A 19516-nucleotide genomic window follows, 5' to 3' on the forward strand; every position below is an offset into this window, starting at 1 on the left:
GAAGTTGAAGTGGATAGGTTTAATAACTAAGGGCTACATAAGAAACAACAAGTTCTATAGTTTAAGTGTTGCAGGATAGGCTAGCTAGGACAGTGGGAGGACCGAACACAGCTGAATGTCCCAAGTCAGTGTCAGTTGAGATGGAGAAGTTGCTGTGTTCAGATAGTGTCATATGAACTGGGGGACAAATGGAGTGAAAGAAAAGGGTGTATCCATGGAAACATGAATAAGGAGTGATGGAAGATATGGGGAAAGCAGAGCTTTGAGAAATAGCTTTTATTACGTTAAATAGTATTCATTACACAATTGGTTATTTTGATTAGGCTACACTTAGCCTTTAGCAGTGTCTAGCTGAACAAGCTAACTGAAACAGTGGGTTCATAGACTAGGTGTCCGGGATCTAAAGGTCAAAGTGGGGCCTTGTTTGGATTCCCCTCTGAGACACATTACAATCAGGGCTATGAATTAAGTCAGTGACATCTTTTCCATTCATTTGAGGTTAAATGTTCTCTACCAATTCTGTGGGACATAGACTCATGTCTAGCTTATATTCATGCCATTGACATGATGTTTAGCATGTAGTAAGTCTAAGGCATAGTAGATTCATATACCTCACGGTCCCTTTCGGTTTGAGCTTGAGACAGCACTGAACATATACTACACCTGAACGATGTTTCTCCTTGTCAATGGAAAGTACAGACTGTCGATCACCCTATTTTTTATTTTTGAATTCAGGAACTAGAGAATGCTTTATTGGTTAATACATGGGTTTAAACCAATTGTAGTATTGTTTGTGTATTAAGCTGTTTTTGTTACAGCCATGTTTGTGTAACCACATTTTGTAGAGCTAGCGATTTTCTATTCCCTCCCTCCCTCTCTTTTTCTCTCTGTCTCTCTCTCTTTCCCCTCCCCCTCTTCTTTCTGTTCCTCTTTCCTCTCTCTCTCTTTCATTCCCCCTCCCTCCCCCTCTCCATTCCCCTCCCCCACTCTCTCTTCCTCTCTATAGCTCTCTATCTTTTTTTCTCTCTTTTTTTTCTCTCTCTTGCTCTCGGTTTCCATCTCACTCTTCCCCTCCCTCCTCTCTTTCTGTCTGTCTCTCTCTCTCTCTCTCTGTCTTGCTCTTTCCCTCCCTCTTATGCTCTCTCTCCTCCCTCCCCCCTCTCTTTTCTCCCTCCCTCTCCTCTCTCTCACGTTGCACCCGGCCCCTCCTTCTCTCTTTCTCTCTCTCTCACGTTGCTCCCTGCCCCCATCTCGCTCTCTCTCTCGCTCTCTCTCTCTCGCTCTCTCTCTCTTTCGCTCTCTCTCTCTCTCACGCTCTCTCTACCGTCCTCCCCTCCCCCACTGCTGCTGCCTCTCATTTTCTCTCTCTCTTTTCTCTCTCTCTCACTCCACCATTTCACTCACTCACTCCCCCTCCCCTCCCTGTTCTCTTTATCTCCTCCCCTCCCTCCCCCCTCAATCCCTCTTTCATTCCATGCAATCATCTGTTCTCTTTCTCTTTCTCTCTCTCTCTCTCTCTCTCTCTCTCTCTCTCTCTCTCTCTCTCTCTCTCTCTCTCTCTCTCTCTCTCTCTCTCTCTCTGTGCTTCCTCTATTACGCCCCCATTTTGTCCTCTCTAGCTTATCCTCCCTGCTTTCCTCTTTCCTCCATGTTCTCTCTATCCTGTTGTTTTACAAACTCAAAATATTCACGATAAACTTTCTTTACACATATTCACAATTTTAGGGGACATTGGTTTTGATAAAACATTTTATGGAATGTTACACATGCCAGCTTTTAAATGAATTAATATAAATGGAACAATTGCCAATGTCATTTGGCATCCAACTATACCCCCAAAAGGTTGAATACCCTATTTGTGTATATATATACATTTTGTCCCACAAACCCACTGCATCAATGTCTTGGTGATGTTACATGATAGAAGTTGGTGTATACATGGCAATGGTAAATGTATTCAATTGGTATCTAGTAATAGACTGTCACAAAAGAGGAGTCATACCTCCAGGAATGTAAACTAGGTGAACCAGGTGATTGCCTCAACACCCAGGTTCACAGACAAATGACATATTTGGACAGTTTCCTTCTTCTATCTGACATCAGCTGGGAGGATTCTACAGATCCCTCACACTCTCACAGGTCTGAGACCCTGCCCCGTCTCTGGGGGCTTGAAAACAAAGATGGCCGCCCTGTTTTGAGTTCACACTTTGACACCTGACAACCATGCCTTTTGTATGTTTTGGTTTTAAACCAATGGGCTCACACTGCGTTGAAGTTCAAAATGATTCCAGGAAGACCAACTTACTTACCTTAATGTTGTAGTCACTTTTAAGGTTCTGTTTGACCGGAGAACAGCATCCTGAAGAACTGAAAGTTTATTTGGTCTGTCTCTCACAGACAACCTCTTCATGGCTGCTGTTTGAAAAGACCGCAATCAAAGGTTTTTTTCGAGGCCACTGCACGCTAATATCTGTATGGCAGCGTCTCTCCAAAGGTGCTTGGCGAAACCTGCGCCTGAGGCAATGGTTGGGCTTACCATCTCTCCTGCCACTGCTTCACTGGAGTATTACTGGCCTTGGTTTGAGTTCTGGTAGGTCCTTTCCACAGACCTGCTCGTAACCTTGGATGCTAATCCACCATGGTTGACATGATGGAAGGGTGACACGAAAGGGGAGTTACGTCCACCTCCAAACAGGCTTCTGAAGAGCCCAGATAGCTGTTTCTGTGGCCCACACAACACTACTCTTGTGTCTGTCATGTGTATGTGACCTTTCGGCACTCAGGGCTCAGGGGTACAACTGACTGGTTATCAAATGTTTCTCAAATAACGTTGTCGTCTAGTTGGCTCTTCTGAAGAAACAGGAAGGTGGCGGAAAAGAAGTCCTAGTCTATATACATCAGTCAGTATCTTAATTGGGCCTTTGTATATTTAATTCACTTGAACATGTTGACAATGAATTTGGTGCATTGTTAAGAGTTGCTCAAGATAAACACACAGGTCGAGCGCTTACCTCTTTCTGGTTTGGATATAATCTCAATGTTCTCTTTTCACTCTGCCTCTGTCTGTTTTCATTCTATCCTCCATTTCTTCTTGTTCTTTTTTTACCGCATTCTGTTCCTCTCTTCCCATCCCCCCCTTTTTCTCTCTCGCCCTTTCTCTCTCTCTCTCTCTCTCTCTCTCTCTCTCTCTCTCTCTCTCTCTCTCTCTCTCTCTCTCTCTCTCTCTCTCTCTCCCTCTCTTGCTCTCTCTCTCTCTTTTTTTTCAGTGTTCTTTCCTTCCCTTCCCCCTTCTCTTCCGTCTCTCCCTCCGCCTCTCTCTCTTTCTTCTCTCCTCCATTTGCTCCTCTCCTTGTCAGTCACCCTCTATCTCTCTTTCTTTCTCTCTTCCCCTTCCATCTCTCTCAGCTCTCTTGCCATATACTTGTATCCAAGTCTGCATGAAATAATCTCTCTGTACTTTCATGTTCTCATAACCCTATCTTCATCAACTTGAAATATGAGAGTGACTGAAAAGAGAGAGAGAGATGGGGGGAGGGGGGGGGGGTGTGCTGGGGGAGAAAATAAATGATGAAGGGAGAGGAAGAAGCATAGAGCAATTGAAGGCTAGGTGGCAGAGGAATATTTATACAAAGATGGACACTGTCTTGATTGCGACTGCTGTGTTTCTGTATGTATTTGTTGTGTTTGCGGCTTTTGAGATACTGATCTATTGCTTGACTTTCAAACAGCCTATTTGCATGATACCTTTGTTTGTAATGGATTCTGTGTACTCTACATGTGTATTCTGTGGCTCTAGATATATACATTTATGAGTGATGTTTACATGTGGGTGTTTGCATATGTTTGTATGAGCACAAGTGTAGGTTTTACCACAGTCACTACTGAAACTGTCGGAGGGGGGAGGAGCTACAGGGCCCGCCCCCCTCTCCTCACATAAATAGGAGCAGAACACAGCTCTCTCTCACTCACTCGCATTGAAGAATGAGATCCTTAAAGCACCTGAAACATCACAACAGGAGGAATGTGGTGAGTTTCTTGGCATGGTAGCAGTGGTATTCACCCATGGCATGTTAAGTGGTAGTTTAGCTATTATCATAGATAAGCATTAAGAGTTGAGAAAAGACAAAACGCTCCTTAACAATTCTTTGAAATGTAGCTGACAAAGTTGTCGTTAATATGTTTGCCTACCTGGTAGGTGAGACTTTTCTTGCTTTAACACGTCATCAGTCCCAACAGCTTTCGTCTCTTTCAACTCTCTGTTCCTGTTTCTCTCTTGTCTCTTTCACTTCATAATTTTATCTTTCATTTTGTCTGCCTTTCATTTTTTCTCTCTCTCTCTCTCTCTCTCTCTCTCTCTCTCTCTCTCTCTCTCTCTCTCTCTCTCTCTCTCTCTCTCTCTCTCTCTCTCTCTCTCTCTCTCTCTCTCTCTCTCTCTCTCTCTCTCTCTCTCTCTCTCCCCTTCTCGCTTTCTCTCTCTGTCTCTCTCTCCCCTTCTCGCTTTCTCTCTCTCTGTCTCTCTCTGTGCTTCCTACTGCCTCTCCCTCTCCCCCTCCCTTTTCTTTTCTCTCTTTCTCTTGCTCTCTTTTGCTCACTGCCATGCTCTCCCCCTCCCGCCTCTCTCACTCTCTCATCCTCTCACTCTGCCCTCCCTTTTTCTCTCTCCCTTCCTCCCTCCCTCTCTACCCCTCCCTCTCTTTTTCTCCCTCCCTCACCAGTGTCTTTCTCTTTTCTCTCTCTACCTCTCTCCCTCCTCCTCTCCCCCTCCCCTTCCCCTCCTCTCCTTATCCCTCCCTCACTCTCCTCTCCCTCCACCTCTCTTTCATTTCTTTTTTTCACTCACTCACTCACTCACTCACTCACTCACTCACTCACTCACTCACTCACCCCTCCCATTTTCTATTCTCTCTCTCATCCTGCTCTCTCATTCTCCCTCTCTCTGTTTCTGCCTCTCTCTTTCTCTCTCCCTCTCTCATATTCTATTCTCTGTCTATTGTGCTCACTCATTTTCTCTCTTGCTCTCTCTTGCTCTCTCTTGCTCTCTTGCTCTCTCTTGCTCTCTCTTGCTCTCTCTTGCTCTCTCTCTCTCTCTCTCTCTCTCTCTCTCTGTCTCTCTGTCTGTCTCTTCTGCCCTCTCTCTGTCTCTGTCTCTCTCTCTGTCTCTCTCTCTCTCTTTCTGTCTCTTCTGCCCTGTCTCTCTCTGTTCTCTTTTTCTCTGACTGTGAGTGAGTGAGTATACCATCAAGTATACCCCCCCCACCTCCACTGCCTCCCATTGGTGCACTAAACAGAGAGGATTAGGATGTGGTTTCTTGTAGTTTTTATTATTTCTGCGATCTGAGATGTATTCTTCATCCACAGTTCTAGTCCATCCACAGTCAGCATCTGAAAGTGTTGCCCAGCAGACTTCCTATAGAAGTTCACCTAAAGAACTGACAGGTGCAGTTAGTCTCTCCTGACATCCAGCTTAACTGTGAAAGAGAGCATTTGGAAGTAGGTTATCGGTGGTCAACTGAATGAAACATTCTGATAGAAGGACAGCTAAGATCTACTTCATCTATGTACATAAAGGACACATCTCTAATGAATTACTCCAGACTGGGTACTTTATTTGGGACGCTGGTATCACCAGCCATAGTTATTCAAGGCTTACATTTGACATCAGAATAGTTTTTGCCAGTGTTCATATTTCCTGATTTCATGTATTTATTAGCACAGGGCATGGCTTCATTTTTAAGCATGTTGTCTCCTTATAAAGCAGTGATAAGTGAATTATTTGCGTAAGTATTAGTGAGGGTGAGATTGATAAGGGGGACGTTTGATGGCTTCTGCCTTTTCCCTCTTCCTAAATTTGACTCTAGTTATTGATAGCCTCAGAACACAAAGCTTCAAAATAGGCTAAAATAACAGAAAAACGCTTGCAGTGCCAAAGAAGTCTTCCTGTACATATGCATACGTCCTTTCCCCTACAATTGCCTTGGATGAGAGAGAGAGAGAGAGAGAGAGAGAGAGACGATCCTGGAATCCCTTTGCTGTTGACACCTAGGCCTAATTTGCCAGAATACATTCGATTGTGAAGACGGCCTAATTGCTTCCCTGCAGTGATGACTGACTGTGTGCGTGTGTGTTTTCAGGAGGAGGCGAGCCGGCGCCTGGATAGATGTGAGCCCAAGGTGATGGCCAGGCAGGTGGACGCGGGCACACAGACAGACCCCGTAGTAGTGCTGTCTCTGGCCCAGGCCGCTGTTCTGGGTCTCATTTCACAGAATGAAGTATTTGGTGCCACTATTGCCCCCAACGGATTCTACACTGGAGAGCCCAAAGAATCGCCCGCACCCCCAGTAGACGGAGTCGACTACGAATACGCAGACCAATTAATCGGGGCCAACGGAGACTATCTCGGAGACAACATAGGAGAAGAAGGCCACATGCAGCCCAGTTGCAGCCAGAGGAGGTGGCAGGGGCCTCCCCCAGACGGAAAAATGGTAGGGCCTGACCGCCATCCAGGAGTCCACGTAGACGGATCGTCCCATGTGAAAGGGGAGGTGGTGAACTCCGGCCTGACGTCCTGTGTTCACATGCTGAATAACCTTGCTCCCAGAGGGGGGCTGGTGCAAGTGGACCCGGCGACCCTAAGAGGCGCCCACAAAAACTGCTCTGAGTGTGAGAGGGACGCGCAAACCCAGCAGGCAAACGCTCATCCACACGCTCCAGCGCAGGTGAGCCACCGAGCGGAGACGGCACACCGGGGTGCGCAGGGGCACCACCGGGGCATGGGGCACAGCCGCGGGCGGGTGGAAAACGAGGAAGTGGAGCACGGGAATAGCATGATGAAGCCCGGTCAGGAGGAGGAGATGAGCAGCTACTTCCAGTCGTCCGAGGTGGGGAGCTACGACTCCGGAGAGATGGGCATGGCAGGAGAATACGACGAGAACAGCCAGGGCATGATGTGGAGCGAGGGCGTGGAGGCCAATGGGAGCGGAGCCAGTGTAGCGCCTCCGCCTCACCGGCGCCACGGCGGCCGGAGGGTCGACCGCCTGGACATTAACATCCAGATTGACGAGTCCTACTGCGTGGACGTTGGGGACGGCTTGAAGCGCTGGAAGTGCCGCATGTGCGACAAGTCGTACACGTCCAAGTACAACCTGGTCACCCACATCCTGGGCCACAACGGCATCAAGCCGCACGCGTGCCCCCACTGTGGCAAGCTCTTCAAGCAGCCCAGCCACCTCCAGACCCACCTGCTCACCCACCAGGGCACCAGGCCTCACAAGTGCACCGTCTGCAAGAAAGGCTTCACCCAGACCAGCCACCTGAAGAGGCACATGCTGCAGCACTCGGACGTCAAGCCCTACAGCTGTCGCTTCTGCCGCCGAGGCTTTGCTTACCCCAGCGAGCTGCGGGCCCACGAGGTGAAACACGAGCGCGGCCGCTGCCACGTCTGCTCGCAGTGCGGCATGGAATTCCCCACGTACGCCCACCTCAAACGCCACCAGACCAGCCACCAGGGGCCCCACACCTTCCAGTGCACCGAGTGCAACAAGTCATTTGCCTACCGTAGCCAGCTGCAAAACCATCTCCTGAAGCACCAGAGCCCAAGGCCTTACACCTGCTCCCAGTGCGGCCTGGAGTTTGTGCAGCTCCACCACCTCCGGCAGCACTCGCTCACTCATAAGGTACTGACACCGCCGGACATCGCTCCCACTCAGACTCAATGACTGCTGTGGCCCCACAGTGTAATGTAATGTTTGTACATAGTTTCTAGACTGTTAGGTTTGTTTATGACATGAATGACAGTGGCGAGCGACCCCCAAAAAATAAAAAATAAAAATAACGGGAGCGCCAAATGGAAGGCAACACTTCAATTGTCCAAAGGGCTTCCTTTGTTCATCTTCTGTCCTTCATCTCCAGTCATCTAAGTGAACTGGACAGGTAAGACCACATACCCTAACAGTCCTCCGCCATCTCCCTTCCTTACGTGTCAGTTGTCTAGCCAATCCAGACGAAGATACGGACATGAAGAGAGGAAGGCGACCAAATACCATTTTAGATTTTGTATCTGCCGTCTGTTCCCCGTGTTACATTAAGACCTTCTTAAGTGGAAAGTTAGTCTTTCTTGTCATGTCCTTCATGAAAATGAGATGACATCATCCCTATTTAGCTGAGACAAAAGACAAATACACGAGTCTTGTAGTAATTTCCAGCCGTCCACAACATGAAACAGTGTATAGAATGTGGGCTTTTAGCTTTATGAGTGCTTAAAATCTAAAAGGAGCCAACGATAAACCCAGTGTAGTGAGAGAGTTCTCCTTTGTGGTGATTATTTGTCTGGCAGTGAGACTGGCAGTCACTGCTCCTCCTGGTGGTGGTTTGGGAAAATGGTTTGGGAACATAGTGGGTTGAGTGACAGCTAGACTGATGCCTGGCAGGATTGGTAGTCAAAATAAGCAAATATATGAGTCTTTGATCTTCATAAACTAGACAACACGAACAAAAATGTATAATTAATCCGTTCTTTTTTCCATTAACTACACCTGCTATTTTGTCCTAAATGTGCACTTAGTCTGCAGCTGTATATGGTGTTCGATCCCCCCCCTCCTGAATGACCTTTTTAATATTTGTGTTTGTCAGGGCATGAAAGGGCACAAGTGTGAAGTGTGTTCACGTGAGTTCACCCTGTCTGCCAACCTAAAGAGACACATGCTGATTCACAACAGCATCCGGCCCTTCCAGTGTCACGTCTGCTTCAAGAGCTTCATCCAAAAGCAGACTCTAAAAACCCACATGATCGTCCATCTGCCGGTCAAACCATTCAAATGCAAGGTGAGGTCAAATGTAACTCCAGGGACATTGATAGTGTTGAAGTGGTATCCATGTTTCTTATATACTATCATCATAATTAGACCAATACGCTGTTCTTATTGGTCCAGAGAAGTTCTAAGAAGTCCGCAAAACCGTTTTCAGACTTCTGAAAGTTCGTAGAGGTCTGCTAACTTTTTTACGGACCGAGCAACAAGCGGTTGCCTTGGAGATTTTGACAACATGGCATCTGCTTTTTAGTTTTTCTGCCAGATTATTGTTGTAGTATATAAGAAACCAAATATGGACTACGGTCTCGGTCAACAAACGTTATAACAAATCTCTGCTTACAAAGGCGTTTGCAGACCTGACGAAGTCCATATTTGCAGTTTATGTCTGTTAGAGACACTCAATAAGATATTATTGTTATTATCCTGTATTGTTTTCCAGGTGTGTGGTAAGTCCTTTAACAGAATGTACAACCTCCTGGGCCACATGCACCTCCATGCTGGCAGCAAACCCTTCAAGTGCCCATACTGCTCTAGCAAGTTCAACCTGAAGGGCAACCTTAGCCGACACATGAAGGTCAAGCATGGCATGGATGTCTCGCCAGATGGCCCAGGTGAGGTTATCCTTGTTTTATTCACTTGCCTATCCATCTATTAGGTGTGGTTTTGCTGGGGCTTGTTATTCTCATTGCCAGATTCAGTGCCGCTTAGTAGATGCTTTGTTTATATATACTTACAGATAACCTTCCTGAAATGGAAGGCCAGGGGCAATACTCAGAGGACAACTTTGGCTTTGCATCACCTGACAGTATGGACAATAGCGGCTCTCAAAACCTTACTAAACTTACTACAGCCAACATGGATGACATGGAGGAGTATTATAACTTTGGGAAGGACACTGGCAGCTACACTACACCCTAAGTAGTGTATTCTGGATTCGTAGAACTTGGAATTTTACGAGACAAAATGGCTACCCTGGCAGAAAGACAATGGGTGGATTTCAGCCCCCTCCAAGAGCCAGAACTAATGGACCCAAATTGGGGGTGGGTGGGGGTGGGGGGGTTGGGGTTAGGCTCAAGAAGATGCACTTCAAGGGGGCCATTTGGGTTTGTCTCTGATGGGAGCGACTGTGAGACTGTTGACTGTCTGGTGGCTCTATAAATAAACGGACCACCATTTCACTGAACAGTTTGAAAGGACAGTCCAACCTGTACCTTGGTATGTTGTGTTGTATGTATCGAGTACTTAACATGAAAAAAGTTAATGGTTTTGCAGAGCCATCCTACTTAAATTTGATGTGCTAGAAGTTTGTTTACCATTTCATTATTCACCAAAATGTATGCCCTTATATTTTTTATTGAAGAAAGTGCCAGATAGTATTTTCAACAAAACCTACACCCTCTTAAAGATACTATATGTGTATATCAAATACAAAGTCACAACATATTCAGTCATAGATTTGAATGCTTCTCTTACTCAAAACGTCCTAATAGATAAGTAGTCACCTTCAGGAGACAGGAACAGGAGCCTGTTGGTGCACATGATATAGGTTTTGTGAGCTGATGTCAGGGCTCCACTTACCAAAGTTGCTATTGCTTCATGTTGGTTATTACTACAACCACTGTCATCTGACATGTAAAGCTCTCCTACTGTACAAACAACATTGCATTGTTCAGTGTTCACCACCACACCTTTCTTCACTTGATTTAGCTATACATTAATCCTCCCTGTAGTGGAAATACTGTGCTAGTTTTTGAATACTTACTGATTACAATGCACTTTTCATCAAAAGATTTTCAGTGAAAATGTTCTTCGAGGTGACCCTGAGAGAACTTGGCCTTTAAGGAAAAGAGTGAAGCGGGCATCAAGTGTACCAGTCACCCTTACGGCAATATTCCTTTATAAAGACAGTTCTGCCTTTTTCAATAGATTACCTGCGGTTTTAATTATCTTGATCTTTCTTGTTGGTAAAAACAAATGGTAACTGAGCCATTTGGAGGGAGAATGAGTGGTATGTTTGTTTCAGTTACAGCACTATGTTTCCGTTTTGGGGAGACACCTTACTCCCCCTGACCTGCCATGCAGGTCAGCCTTGACATGCACACTAAACATGAGAAATGGTATACTAGTCTTTTTGGAATGAGGAATATCAAACTGAAAACCTCATAGAAATTGTTATTTAATAAAGGTTCTCTAGTTTAAATGGCTCAAGTTTGTGTCTGCATAGATTATTTTCTACTGCGTGTAATTGTGTTGGTATGTCTTTGCCTCTCAAACATTCAGCCGTGCAAGATTAAAGCTGGTAGCAATTTTTTGACAATATTAAGACAAAATAGCCCCACCTGCTGTTTAGATTTGTATATAACACTATGGATAAGCTGTCATCAGAAACAAGTAAACCAGGTCGCTATAGCGATGGCCTTCAGTGTGCCCCCTACTGGTGAACTGACTTCCAGAACATAAACGTAGCAGTGAATATCAACAATGAATAGTGACATGTTTTTGTTATGTTGGTTCATTAGTCTTATCTTTAACTTTGAATTTGACAGAATTCAATGACTGAGATTAGTGCTGACATTGAATGTGAGCATATTACTACACACAGCTGATGAACTGTTTAGAATCAGAAACAATCGAAACAAAATCTAAAAAATTAAAACAATTTAAATATAAAATATATAAAATATAGAAACTCCAGTCCTCTTTTACGTTTAGGGCACCACAAGTCTGTGTCCTTTACACCCTTTTAGTTGCTTTTTATCAAACTGTAACCTGTTCTTTAGCCTTACAAGGAGTTTGTGATGTGCAATATGTTGATCGGTTGATCCTGGTGCTACACCCAAAGATTTTCTTGTTAATAATGAACCAAACTGTTGATTTGGGCATGCCAAGTATTTTTCATGAGCCTCAACCCACCCACGTTACATAGCATGTACACTGCTATGTTTCCCATGTCAAATTCTAACACCACTGTCAAAGTCCAGTGCAAAGCCTAAAATTGTATATAAACAGCTCATATGTCAAAAACAAGTCATATACACCTGCTCAATGAAACGGCTGTGGCCACAAATAATTGTACCCTAAAATGAAGGCACGGAATACAAAGAATTTCTAAATGGTTCATCTAAAATGGAGGAGCGGTCCCCCTTTCCACCCTATGCTCATGGTGGCATAAGGTAGAAAGAGACTTATTGGTGAGTGAACAGAGATGATCCATCACATGTAGCGTCCACTCCTATCTAAATACACACCTACTAAAACATGTGGGATTGGCAGTCCAAAGGTATAAGGGTAAGCGTTATGATTCAACTAGTAAACGTTTTGATTCTACCCAGCTAGAGACACAATCATGTGACAAATACAAAAACTGAACTTTCAAACTTGATAACACATTCATTCATAATGTTGTTCATACAGCATTTATTTGGAATGAGTACCTAGTTGAACATACAAGAATTTAACTTCATAGTAATGGCCTTTCAAGTTAACTCAATAACAGTTAAAAGACAAAATACAGTATTAGACAACAAGTATGTTTTTACAAAACACTTTTGGGACAGGAGAAGGCAGAGGAGCACCAAAACACTGACTTCAAATATCAAATGGCACAAACATTGTTCCCTCAAAACAGGATACAAATATTCCTACAAATATGGAGTAAAAATGAGGTACAAAACTGTGGACGGAAAATTGTTTCTCTCCAAAAACAAAAAGTTACTCTTTTTTTTTTTACTTTCCAAGTGCTTTGTCCAGGTTGGTCTTTATGGCATCCAGGAAGTCAGATGTGTTGACATAATGCTCATTGAGCTTGCAGCTGCAAAGACACAGACATACAGTTTATTCAGAAACTAACCACCATTTACCAATAATTTGGGTCTACACACTACATGTTGAATTGGTAAGTCAGGAGTTACCAAACTTACGTAAATCAAACAATTTTAAATTAGAAAGTTAGACTCAGCATGACATTTTTTTGAAGCATGAATTACAGTTAAGCCACATTGTCATTTAGAAAGACTTTGTAAGAATTATATACAAATTGAAGAATGCAACAAAATCTTCTACTAGACATCAGCCATGGATCCAAACACATTCAAGGTTCATGTTCTGTTTTCAAGAACCATTTGAGGCCATTATTATATATATTTTTTTAATTTCATGAACTTTCAAGGATCGTGGAAACCCTGGGTAACCGAGTAGCATTCTAAAACTAAAAAACTCACTTGGCAAGGCCATGGATGCAGCCTGCAAGGTCCTTGGTCATCACACCACGCTCCACAGTCTCCACACACACCCTCTCCAAGGTCTGAGAGAATCTGGAGGAGAACATAGAACAATCAGTGTTTGTTTCATGTTTACAGTCCCCACTTTGTAAAAACTAAGGCAGCTACGCAACTGTGCTGTAGTTGAAAATGAGTATCTCCATTCATCACTTTATTAAGTCAGGGTTTCCATCCAGCTTCCCTCTGTGCTCAAGACCCCTTGTCCAAGCAAAGATGCTGGCAATTGGGTTGGTGCTAGTGGGTCGTCCCTGGAATAGAATTAGAAAAGCATTTAGAAATGGTTAGAATAGCATTTCAAAAACATCTGGCAGTGTTGACCGGGCCTTACCCTCTGGTGTTCACGGAAGTGCCTGGTCACTGTGCCATGGGCCGCCTCGGCCTCGATGGTCTTGCCATCTGGACACACTAGCACTGAGGTCATCAGGCCCAGGGAGCCAAAGCCTACAGACGTGTAGAGTAAAACAAGACTAAATCAATACCTTGTAGTAGATCCACTCACTAAATCAAGTTCATAAAGGAGGTCAAGGGGAAGTCCTCTGTGTTTATGATGTGAGTAACGGAGTATTATGCAGTGGATCCATGACAGGTTATAGAGTGGACGTGGCCGCCAATAAAAGGTATTCGGCATTTTGAAGTTCAGAGACAATGAGTGGGTAATCTGCATAGCTTCTGAAGTTAAAATTGACAGCCTTTTTTCCCTCACCCTGAGCCAGAATGTCTGACTGAACATCTCCGTCATAGTTCTTGCATGCCCAAACAAAACCTCCGGAGGATTTGAGTACCTGGGCAACCATGTCATCAATTAGACGGTGCTCATACCAGATCTTCAGGCTGTCAAACTCTGGTTTGTAGTTCCTGCAGGAAACAATCTATTTTAACATTATGCTCTGTTCACATGGTAAAGGGCTTTAAGTGAAGTATATTATCACACAAGTCTTACGCCTCAAAGATTTCTTGGAAGATGTCCTTGAACCTCCCATCGTAAGCCTTGAGAATGGTGTTCTTGGTGCTCATGTAGAGAGGCCACTTCTTCTGGATAGCATACTGGAAGCAGCTGTGGGCAAATCCAGTGATGGACTAAAGAAACAAAAAAGTAAGTAAACTGTGACCTGACTGACAGCTATAATGATATTGATTGGCAGCACCTCTAATTCAATCTCCAATAAGGCCACGCTCACCTCATCAGTGTTGTACATGCCCATTCCACAGCCACCAGAGGGGAAATCATACACCTCCCACTCTTTCCCTTTGCTTCCATCACTTGGGGTGAACACCATCTTAAACTTGCCAGGCTGGGTAATAACAAAGTCTGTCGCCTTGTACTGTACAAAGAAATGAAGTCAAATACAGGCACCTAGCATTCTTCAAGAATCATCTACATCCTCAAATAGTATGCGCATAGTGTTGGAGTTAATCTGCTGAATGCTGCCAAGCATCAAGTGACCAACAGTTCTCGGGCTCCAAGTTTAATACAAGCTTGCAGGCAAGAACAGAGTGTTACAAAATAGTGAATGAACACAGTCTTTCTTGTAGCATGAAAAGCCCTATCTGGCTTTCCCAGATATGACCCTCAACTAAGGGTTGTAAATCAGGTGCTAGCACGTACTGATCGTTTTCACTCCCGACTCAGGAGAAGTTATCAGTAAACCTAAATAGTCACAGTCCTTAAAATGTATACGTCTTTGTCCTACACAATCTATAAAATCGTATAGTTTACACTTTTTTATACAATGGCAGAGGCCTACATATTCCAATCTAGGTTACATCATTGCAATCAAACCTCTAAGTATATACTTATACAGAACATCATAACAAGGCTATATTCACTGTATGCACTCTTACATTTTAACCATCCCAAATAAACAGAAGTATAATTGCAGGGCCAATTTGGTAATTCCCCAACAATAGCTGATTCATCTACAGTACCTGATCACCAAAAGCATGTCTGCCAATCGTAATAGGCTGTGTCCAACCGGGTATAAGACGGGGTATGTTCTTGCAGATTATAGGCTCACGGAAGACAGTGCCGCCCAAGATGTTCCGGATGGTTCCATTGGGGCTCTTCCACATGTTTTTTAGCTTGAACTCTGAGGATATGCATTAAGATTTATGTTGAGAAGGGATGCACAATTGTATTCGACATCAAATCAATCTTTTGACAGCATGGTGGCCAGACAACAAACCTTCCACTCTATCCTCATCGGGGGTGATGGTGGCACACTTGACCGCCACGTTGTATTGCTTGGTGGCAAGTGCAGAGTCAATCGTGACCTGGTCATTAGTCTGGTCACGGTATGGCAGGCCCAGATCATAGTATTTCAGCTCCACATCAACATTAGAGAGGATGAGCTGTAGAAGCAGGACAGATGCAACATATTTACAACTGGGCTCAACATTAATAAGATCCTGATAGTTATAAGTTAGGGTACCTTCTCTTTGATAAACTCCCATATGATGCGGGTCATCTCATCTCCATCCATCTCCACCACGGGCTGGTCCACCTTGATACGTTTAGTAGCATCTATAACGATTCAATATGAGATTTTGACATGTGCAAAATATTAAGAATATACTCATTAGGATTTTAGGGAAGGGAAAAGAGCATAAACCACTTTTCTACCTATCTCATAGGCTACAACTATATTTGTCATAACTTGTCTAACCAGTCAATTATATGAAAAGATGGCGCACCACACTTTACATCTGTCCATTCCCTTCCTTGTGCCCGTCTGACAGGCATCGATATCCTTTACCCTCTGCCAGTTCCTTAGTTTGCTTAACTACTTGGTCACGCTGTCCAGTAGGGAAAAGACCAGCTTGACAACCTGTTAGTTACCTACCTTTCCCCATGTCTACTTACTTGTCATCACGTGTGCCTGTCTGGAGTAAACCGTACGCTAAACGTGCATTCTAAATGCTTGTCAAGCTTTTAGATAACAGCCTTGAGTTAAATGTGGCTTGTTAATGAAAATTACGACTCCTTTAATTGTATGGTTGTTGTTTTTGGAATGTTTCGCCTGGCTAATGTATCATGATATAACGCCACGCACCATATTGTGCCACGCATCAAATTGATAGCCATCTGACCTATCTGCTATACCTACTAATGTTTGGCTAAATATAACAATAGCATTCAGACATTTTCAAAACAAAAGCGGAAGACATTATTTAGCTCATTCAAACAAACTAGCTGAACACAAACAAACTACCCTACATACAACATGATTCAGTTGACTCACAGTTCCTCTGTTGTAAATTATGGAAAACTACAGCAGGCGCGAGCACAGTGGGATTTTCCGACAGTGAAGCGGCAGCATATTTTGAGATGGAGCAAAGAGCCCTCAGGTACCCTGCCATAGTCAACTGCAACTGTTTTCGTACACCGCTAAACTAGATTGCCCACTTTTTAAATGAGTGAACAACTAACCGGTATATAAACGAGGTTACAAAACTATATGGGCGGTTGTAATTCACACCACGTCAGCGTCTACACAAACGAAACCTCGCATGGCCAATCAGTGACATGATTTTGACATTCATGTATTTCTCGTGCTCTTTCACGTAATGTTGATGTCCCAATTAGTAGCCTTTTATTTAAGTGAAAGTTTTCACGTTTCCTGTAACCTTGTTTTTTTTTGATTAACAGACATGTTTGGGAATTTCCTTATCTGACTGTAAACCGTTGAATTGCCCAAACTTTCCAAATTAATATACTACCGACTCAACTCGAGTAAAATTGCCATATGAAGGTGGGCGTGGCTGACTGCCTCAAATCTCCTCGTATGCTATATCCCCATACATGGGAATACAGTGTCTTAAGAGTTAGATACATCCATAGCCATAAAGACTTTGTACTATTATGACTTTTAAGGCCACTACACACTACGTGTCATTTTTTTGGGACTGGAATGATTTTAGTGAGAAGGGGGGCATGAAATGTTGCATATGCTACTGTAGGAGAATTTTTGGATGAAATGTTATATTCTGAAAATACTGGTGCTAGCATTCCTTGCCAGCAGAGAACCCCCTCCTCACATGACCTATAGATGACACTAGGCTTACGTAGACAAACTGACCTAGGTTGACCATTATCATGCTAGAGGTGCAATAAATGTGTTAACCGTATCTGTGTTGAGTGAATCATATGGTCAAGCCTAGGGTCAGGGAACTCTGTAAGTTTCCATGTGCACGCGTACTCTGTCTCTGGGATCGATCATATTGACAGCTGACATGCTGATGAGGGGACTTCTCACCAATAAATGGTCTTACCTGAAGACTGGGGAGTTAGACAAACTTTGTATTGCGATCAGACTTTGTCTCCTTGCTGGCAAGCATTAAACCATTGTACTTTCTTTGAATCCGACGACTCTGTGCTTTACTTGAGAAATTATCCTAACAGCTACCACCTGCTGAGGTAATGTAGATTACACACACACACACTGAAGTTGTCAAGTTTATAATGTGGTCTGGACATTTTTAAGGTTGTAAATTATCATCATAGGTACTGTGTCAGTTTTGGATAAAGGATTTTTGTCATAGACTTTATCAATAAAAACAACAACAAATAAAAAGTAGCTTCAGTAACATTTTTATGACTTTGGGAATTTGATGTTAATTGAAAAAATAATATAGACCATTCAAGAAAGGACAATAAAGCACATACTTATGTAACAGTAAAACAAAAACTGTATTTTGTATTTAATTGCACTTACAAACCCCTGATCAGGTTATGATGCTATCATGTACATTAAGTGTATGTTCAAAAGAGGCCAAAGTAACAAAATGCAAAGATTGCACATAAATTAACATAATCAAGTGAAACATAAAACAGCATCAAATAGGACTGAAACATAAACAAGCCAGACATTGCTCTTTGGTAACTAATCATGTGCCACAATATTTCTGAAATAGTTCAAACAAATTTTACATAATAGGGTAAAAAAAAAATCTGACTGCTGAGAACCCATTAAGTGCATCTACAATGATGTGCTCTAAGAGTTGCATTTTTTAGGAGATGAGAATTCACAACTGTATCATACTACAGATATCCTTGTCAAGTAGTTTTGTGGAACCATTCAGATTGCTTTAACGGATTCAGGACCATGTAGTTCAAAGGAGGATGGCCAAGTGACTAAGTGGGGGCTGCCACAGTGCCTTTTTTGTCACTGAAGAAACTTTTTAGCATCAGGACTTGCCCGATGCTGACCGCAAATAGAATGAAGGTCTCTCCAATGGACCAGTAGCTCACACGTTCATGAAGGTCTTCTGCTCGGATACGGTCATGTGCCTCCCGTAACCTGTACCACGTTTGAGAGTCAGACACCACCTTAAGAATTTCATGGATAGAGAGGCATGCTGACTCCATCTGAAATATAGATTGTTTAGAGAAAAAGTTTTTTTCTTTTCTTATATGAAGCATTAGAGATCCTTTGAGCATTGAATAGGAACCTGGCAACGCTTAACAGACAGTTGTTCTGAAGTTTACCTGGGTCAGTGCTGTGGCTTTGTTCATGTCAGGGAGAAGTGGCCTTTCATCCCCTGCACGGAAGTCCAGGTAAACTATTTTGTGGGAGAACGTGGAGAATTCATTGCTGAAGCATACTTTGTAAACACCTTTCATGGTTGTGGTGTGAGAAAAACTGTCATATTGCTTCTTCCTATCCTGATAGAGGACATTGCTCAAAGGATCTGTGACAAAGCAGTCTACATCATAGTTTCCCCCTGCAATTACCTAAAAAGGAAGGGAGAAAAGTATTAGGAATATAAGTCAACCAAGGTGTTCAATCCTTCATGTCGGCTACGTGTTTAAACCTTTTCTAGACAAAAATCGTACTAAAATCAACCATGCTAATAATGCATATGACTCCAAACAGCGTTATCTAATATCACTTACTTGAAAGTCTATGTCAAATCTCACGCCATTCTCAAGTTCTTCGTAGAAACATTGCTTTTCGTTGTCCGGTAATTCAAACGTTAACTCTGTGCTACAAACACAGATAACATGTAACATCAAACTGCAAAGTCCAAGGTAACGCATGATGCAGCTAGATAATAGGAGAGCAAAACTTTAAAATATTTACTGTCACAATTACAAAGTACGCCGTTTTAGGAAACAGAATTATTCCTTGCAGTGAATGTGACATATGAGGCTCAAAAACTTTTCTAATCTCAACCACAACTGACGTGGCATGGTATTAAACCTCTTCCGGGTCACGGTGCTTCTTCATAATGTAAACAAGAGAGACTGGTTGACGCGAACGCTGACGTTGAACCAGCACAGAATTCTTATTTGATGTTTCTGCTTTTTCTATTGTATTGTAAAACTGCTATTAATAAATACATTTAATTAAAAAATTAAGTAAAAAAAGTATTACAAAAAGACTCACAGCACAGGGACACCTACCGTGGGAGGGACCATGTATGTCTATG

At 43.3% G+C, this 19516-nt stretch overlaps 3 protein-coding genes across 4 annotated transcripts; 1 reads left to right on the top strand and 2 right to left on the bottom strand.

Annotated features, from left to right (window-relative positions):
* Positions 1-3352: 3352 nt before the first annotated feature.
* znf710b (zinc finger protein 710b) lies at positions 3353-11010 on the top strand. The gene is made up of 5 exons (XM_047041981.1): positions 3353-4026; positions 6132-7673; positions 8629-8820; positions 9247-9418; positions 9544-11010. Exons 1-5 carry the CDS (start codon positions 3982-3984, stop codon positions 9723-9725), a joined length of 2133 nt encoding a protein of 710 aa, XP_046897937.1. The 5' UTR covers positions 3353-3981; the 3' UTR covers positions 9726-11010.
* Positions 11011-12207: 1197 nt separating this feature from the next.
* LOC124481581 (isocitrate dehydrogenase [NADP], mitochondrial) lies at positions 12208-16582 on the bottom strand. 2 transcript variants are annotated; one of them, XR_006957669.1, is made up of 11 exons: positions 16327-16582; positions 15517-15608; positions 15271-15436; positions 15014-15174; positions 14266-14409; positions 14028-14164; positions 13791-13942; positions 13416-13528; positions 13201-13335; positions 13028-13120; positions 12208-12618 (listed from the first exon to the last, which is right to left on the bottom strand). XR_006957669.1 is itself a non-coding variant. In XM_047041649.1 (11 exons), the coding sequence occupies exons 1-11, from the start codon at positions 16442-16444 to the stop codon at positions 12534-12536; spliced, it is 1359 nt and encodes a 452-aa protein (XP_046897605.1). In that variant the 5' UTR covers positions 16445-16582; the 3' UTR covers positions 12208-12533. The 2 variants fall into 2 exon arrangements, 1 of the variants encoding a protein (XP_046897605.1); XM_047041649.1 differs by having other exon boundaries at positions 13238-13335.
* A 1077-nt stretch (positions 16583-17659) lies between these two features.
* tmed3 (transmembrane p24 trafficking protein 3) lies at positions 17660-19286 on the bottom strand. Its single transcript, XM_047041651.1, has 3 exons — positions 18981-19286; positions 18573-18818; positions 17660-18452 (listed from the first exon to the last, which is right to left on the bottom strand). The coding sequence occupies exons 1-3, from the start codon at positions 19122-19124 to the stop codon at positions 18219-18221; spliced, it is 624 nt and encodes a 207-aa protein (XP_046897607.1). The 5' UTR covers positions 19125-19286; the 3' UTR covers positions 17660-18218.
* Positions 19287-19516: the final 230 nt, after the last annotated feature.

Source organism: Hypomesus transpacificus, chromosome 19 (genome assembly GCF_021917145.1).
Source record: "Hypomesus transpacificus isolate Combined female chromosome 19, fHypTra1, whole genome shotgun sequence".
NCBI classification, from domain to species: domain Eukaryota; kingdom Metazoa; phylum Chordata; class Actinopteri; order Osmeriformes; family Osmeridae; genus Hypomesus; species Hypomesus transpacificus.

Bases quoted from the DNA above. Each gene is read 5' to 3' on its own strand.
- LOC124481581 (XM_047041649.1), bottom strand. From the start codon at position 16,444: ATGGCAGGGTACCTGAGGGCTCTTTGCTCCATCTCAAAATATGCTGCC. The intron at 14,410-15,013 runs GTACTGTAGATG...TTCTTTGTACAG, and splicing joins GACATGCTTTTGGTGATCAG to TACAAGGCGACAGACTTTGT. The intron at 14,165-14,265 runs GTGAGCGTGGCC...TTGTTTCTTTAG, and splicing joins GCATGTACAACACTGATGAG to TCCATCACTGGATTTGCCCA.
- tmed3 (XM_047041651.1), bottom strand. From the start codon at position 19,124: ATGCGTTACCTTGGACTTTGCAGTTTGATGTTACATGTTATCTGTGTT. The intron at 18,819-18,980 runs GTAAGTGATATT...CTTCCTTTTTAG, and splicing joins GATTTGACATAGACTTTCAA to GTAATTGCAGGGGGAAACTA. The intron at 18,453-18,572 runs GTAAACTTCAGA...TCTATATTTCAG, and splicing joins AAGCCACAGCACTGACCCAG to ATGGAGTCAGCATGCCTCTC.
- znf710b (XM_047041981.1), top strand. From the start codon at position 3,982: ATGAGATCCTTAAAGCACCTGAAACATCACAACAGGAGGAATGTG. The intron at 4,027-6,131 runs GTGAGTTTCTTG...GTGTGTTTTCAG, and splicing joins ATCACAACAGGAGGAATGTG to GAGGAGGCGAGCCGGCGCCT. The intron at 9,419-9,543 runs GTGAGGTTATCC...ATATACTTACAG, and splicing joins TGTCTCGCCAGATGGCCCAG to ATAACCTTCCTGAAATGGAA.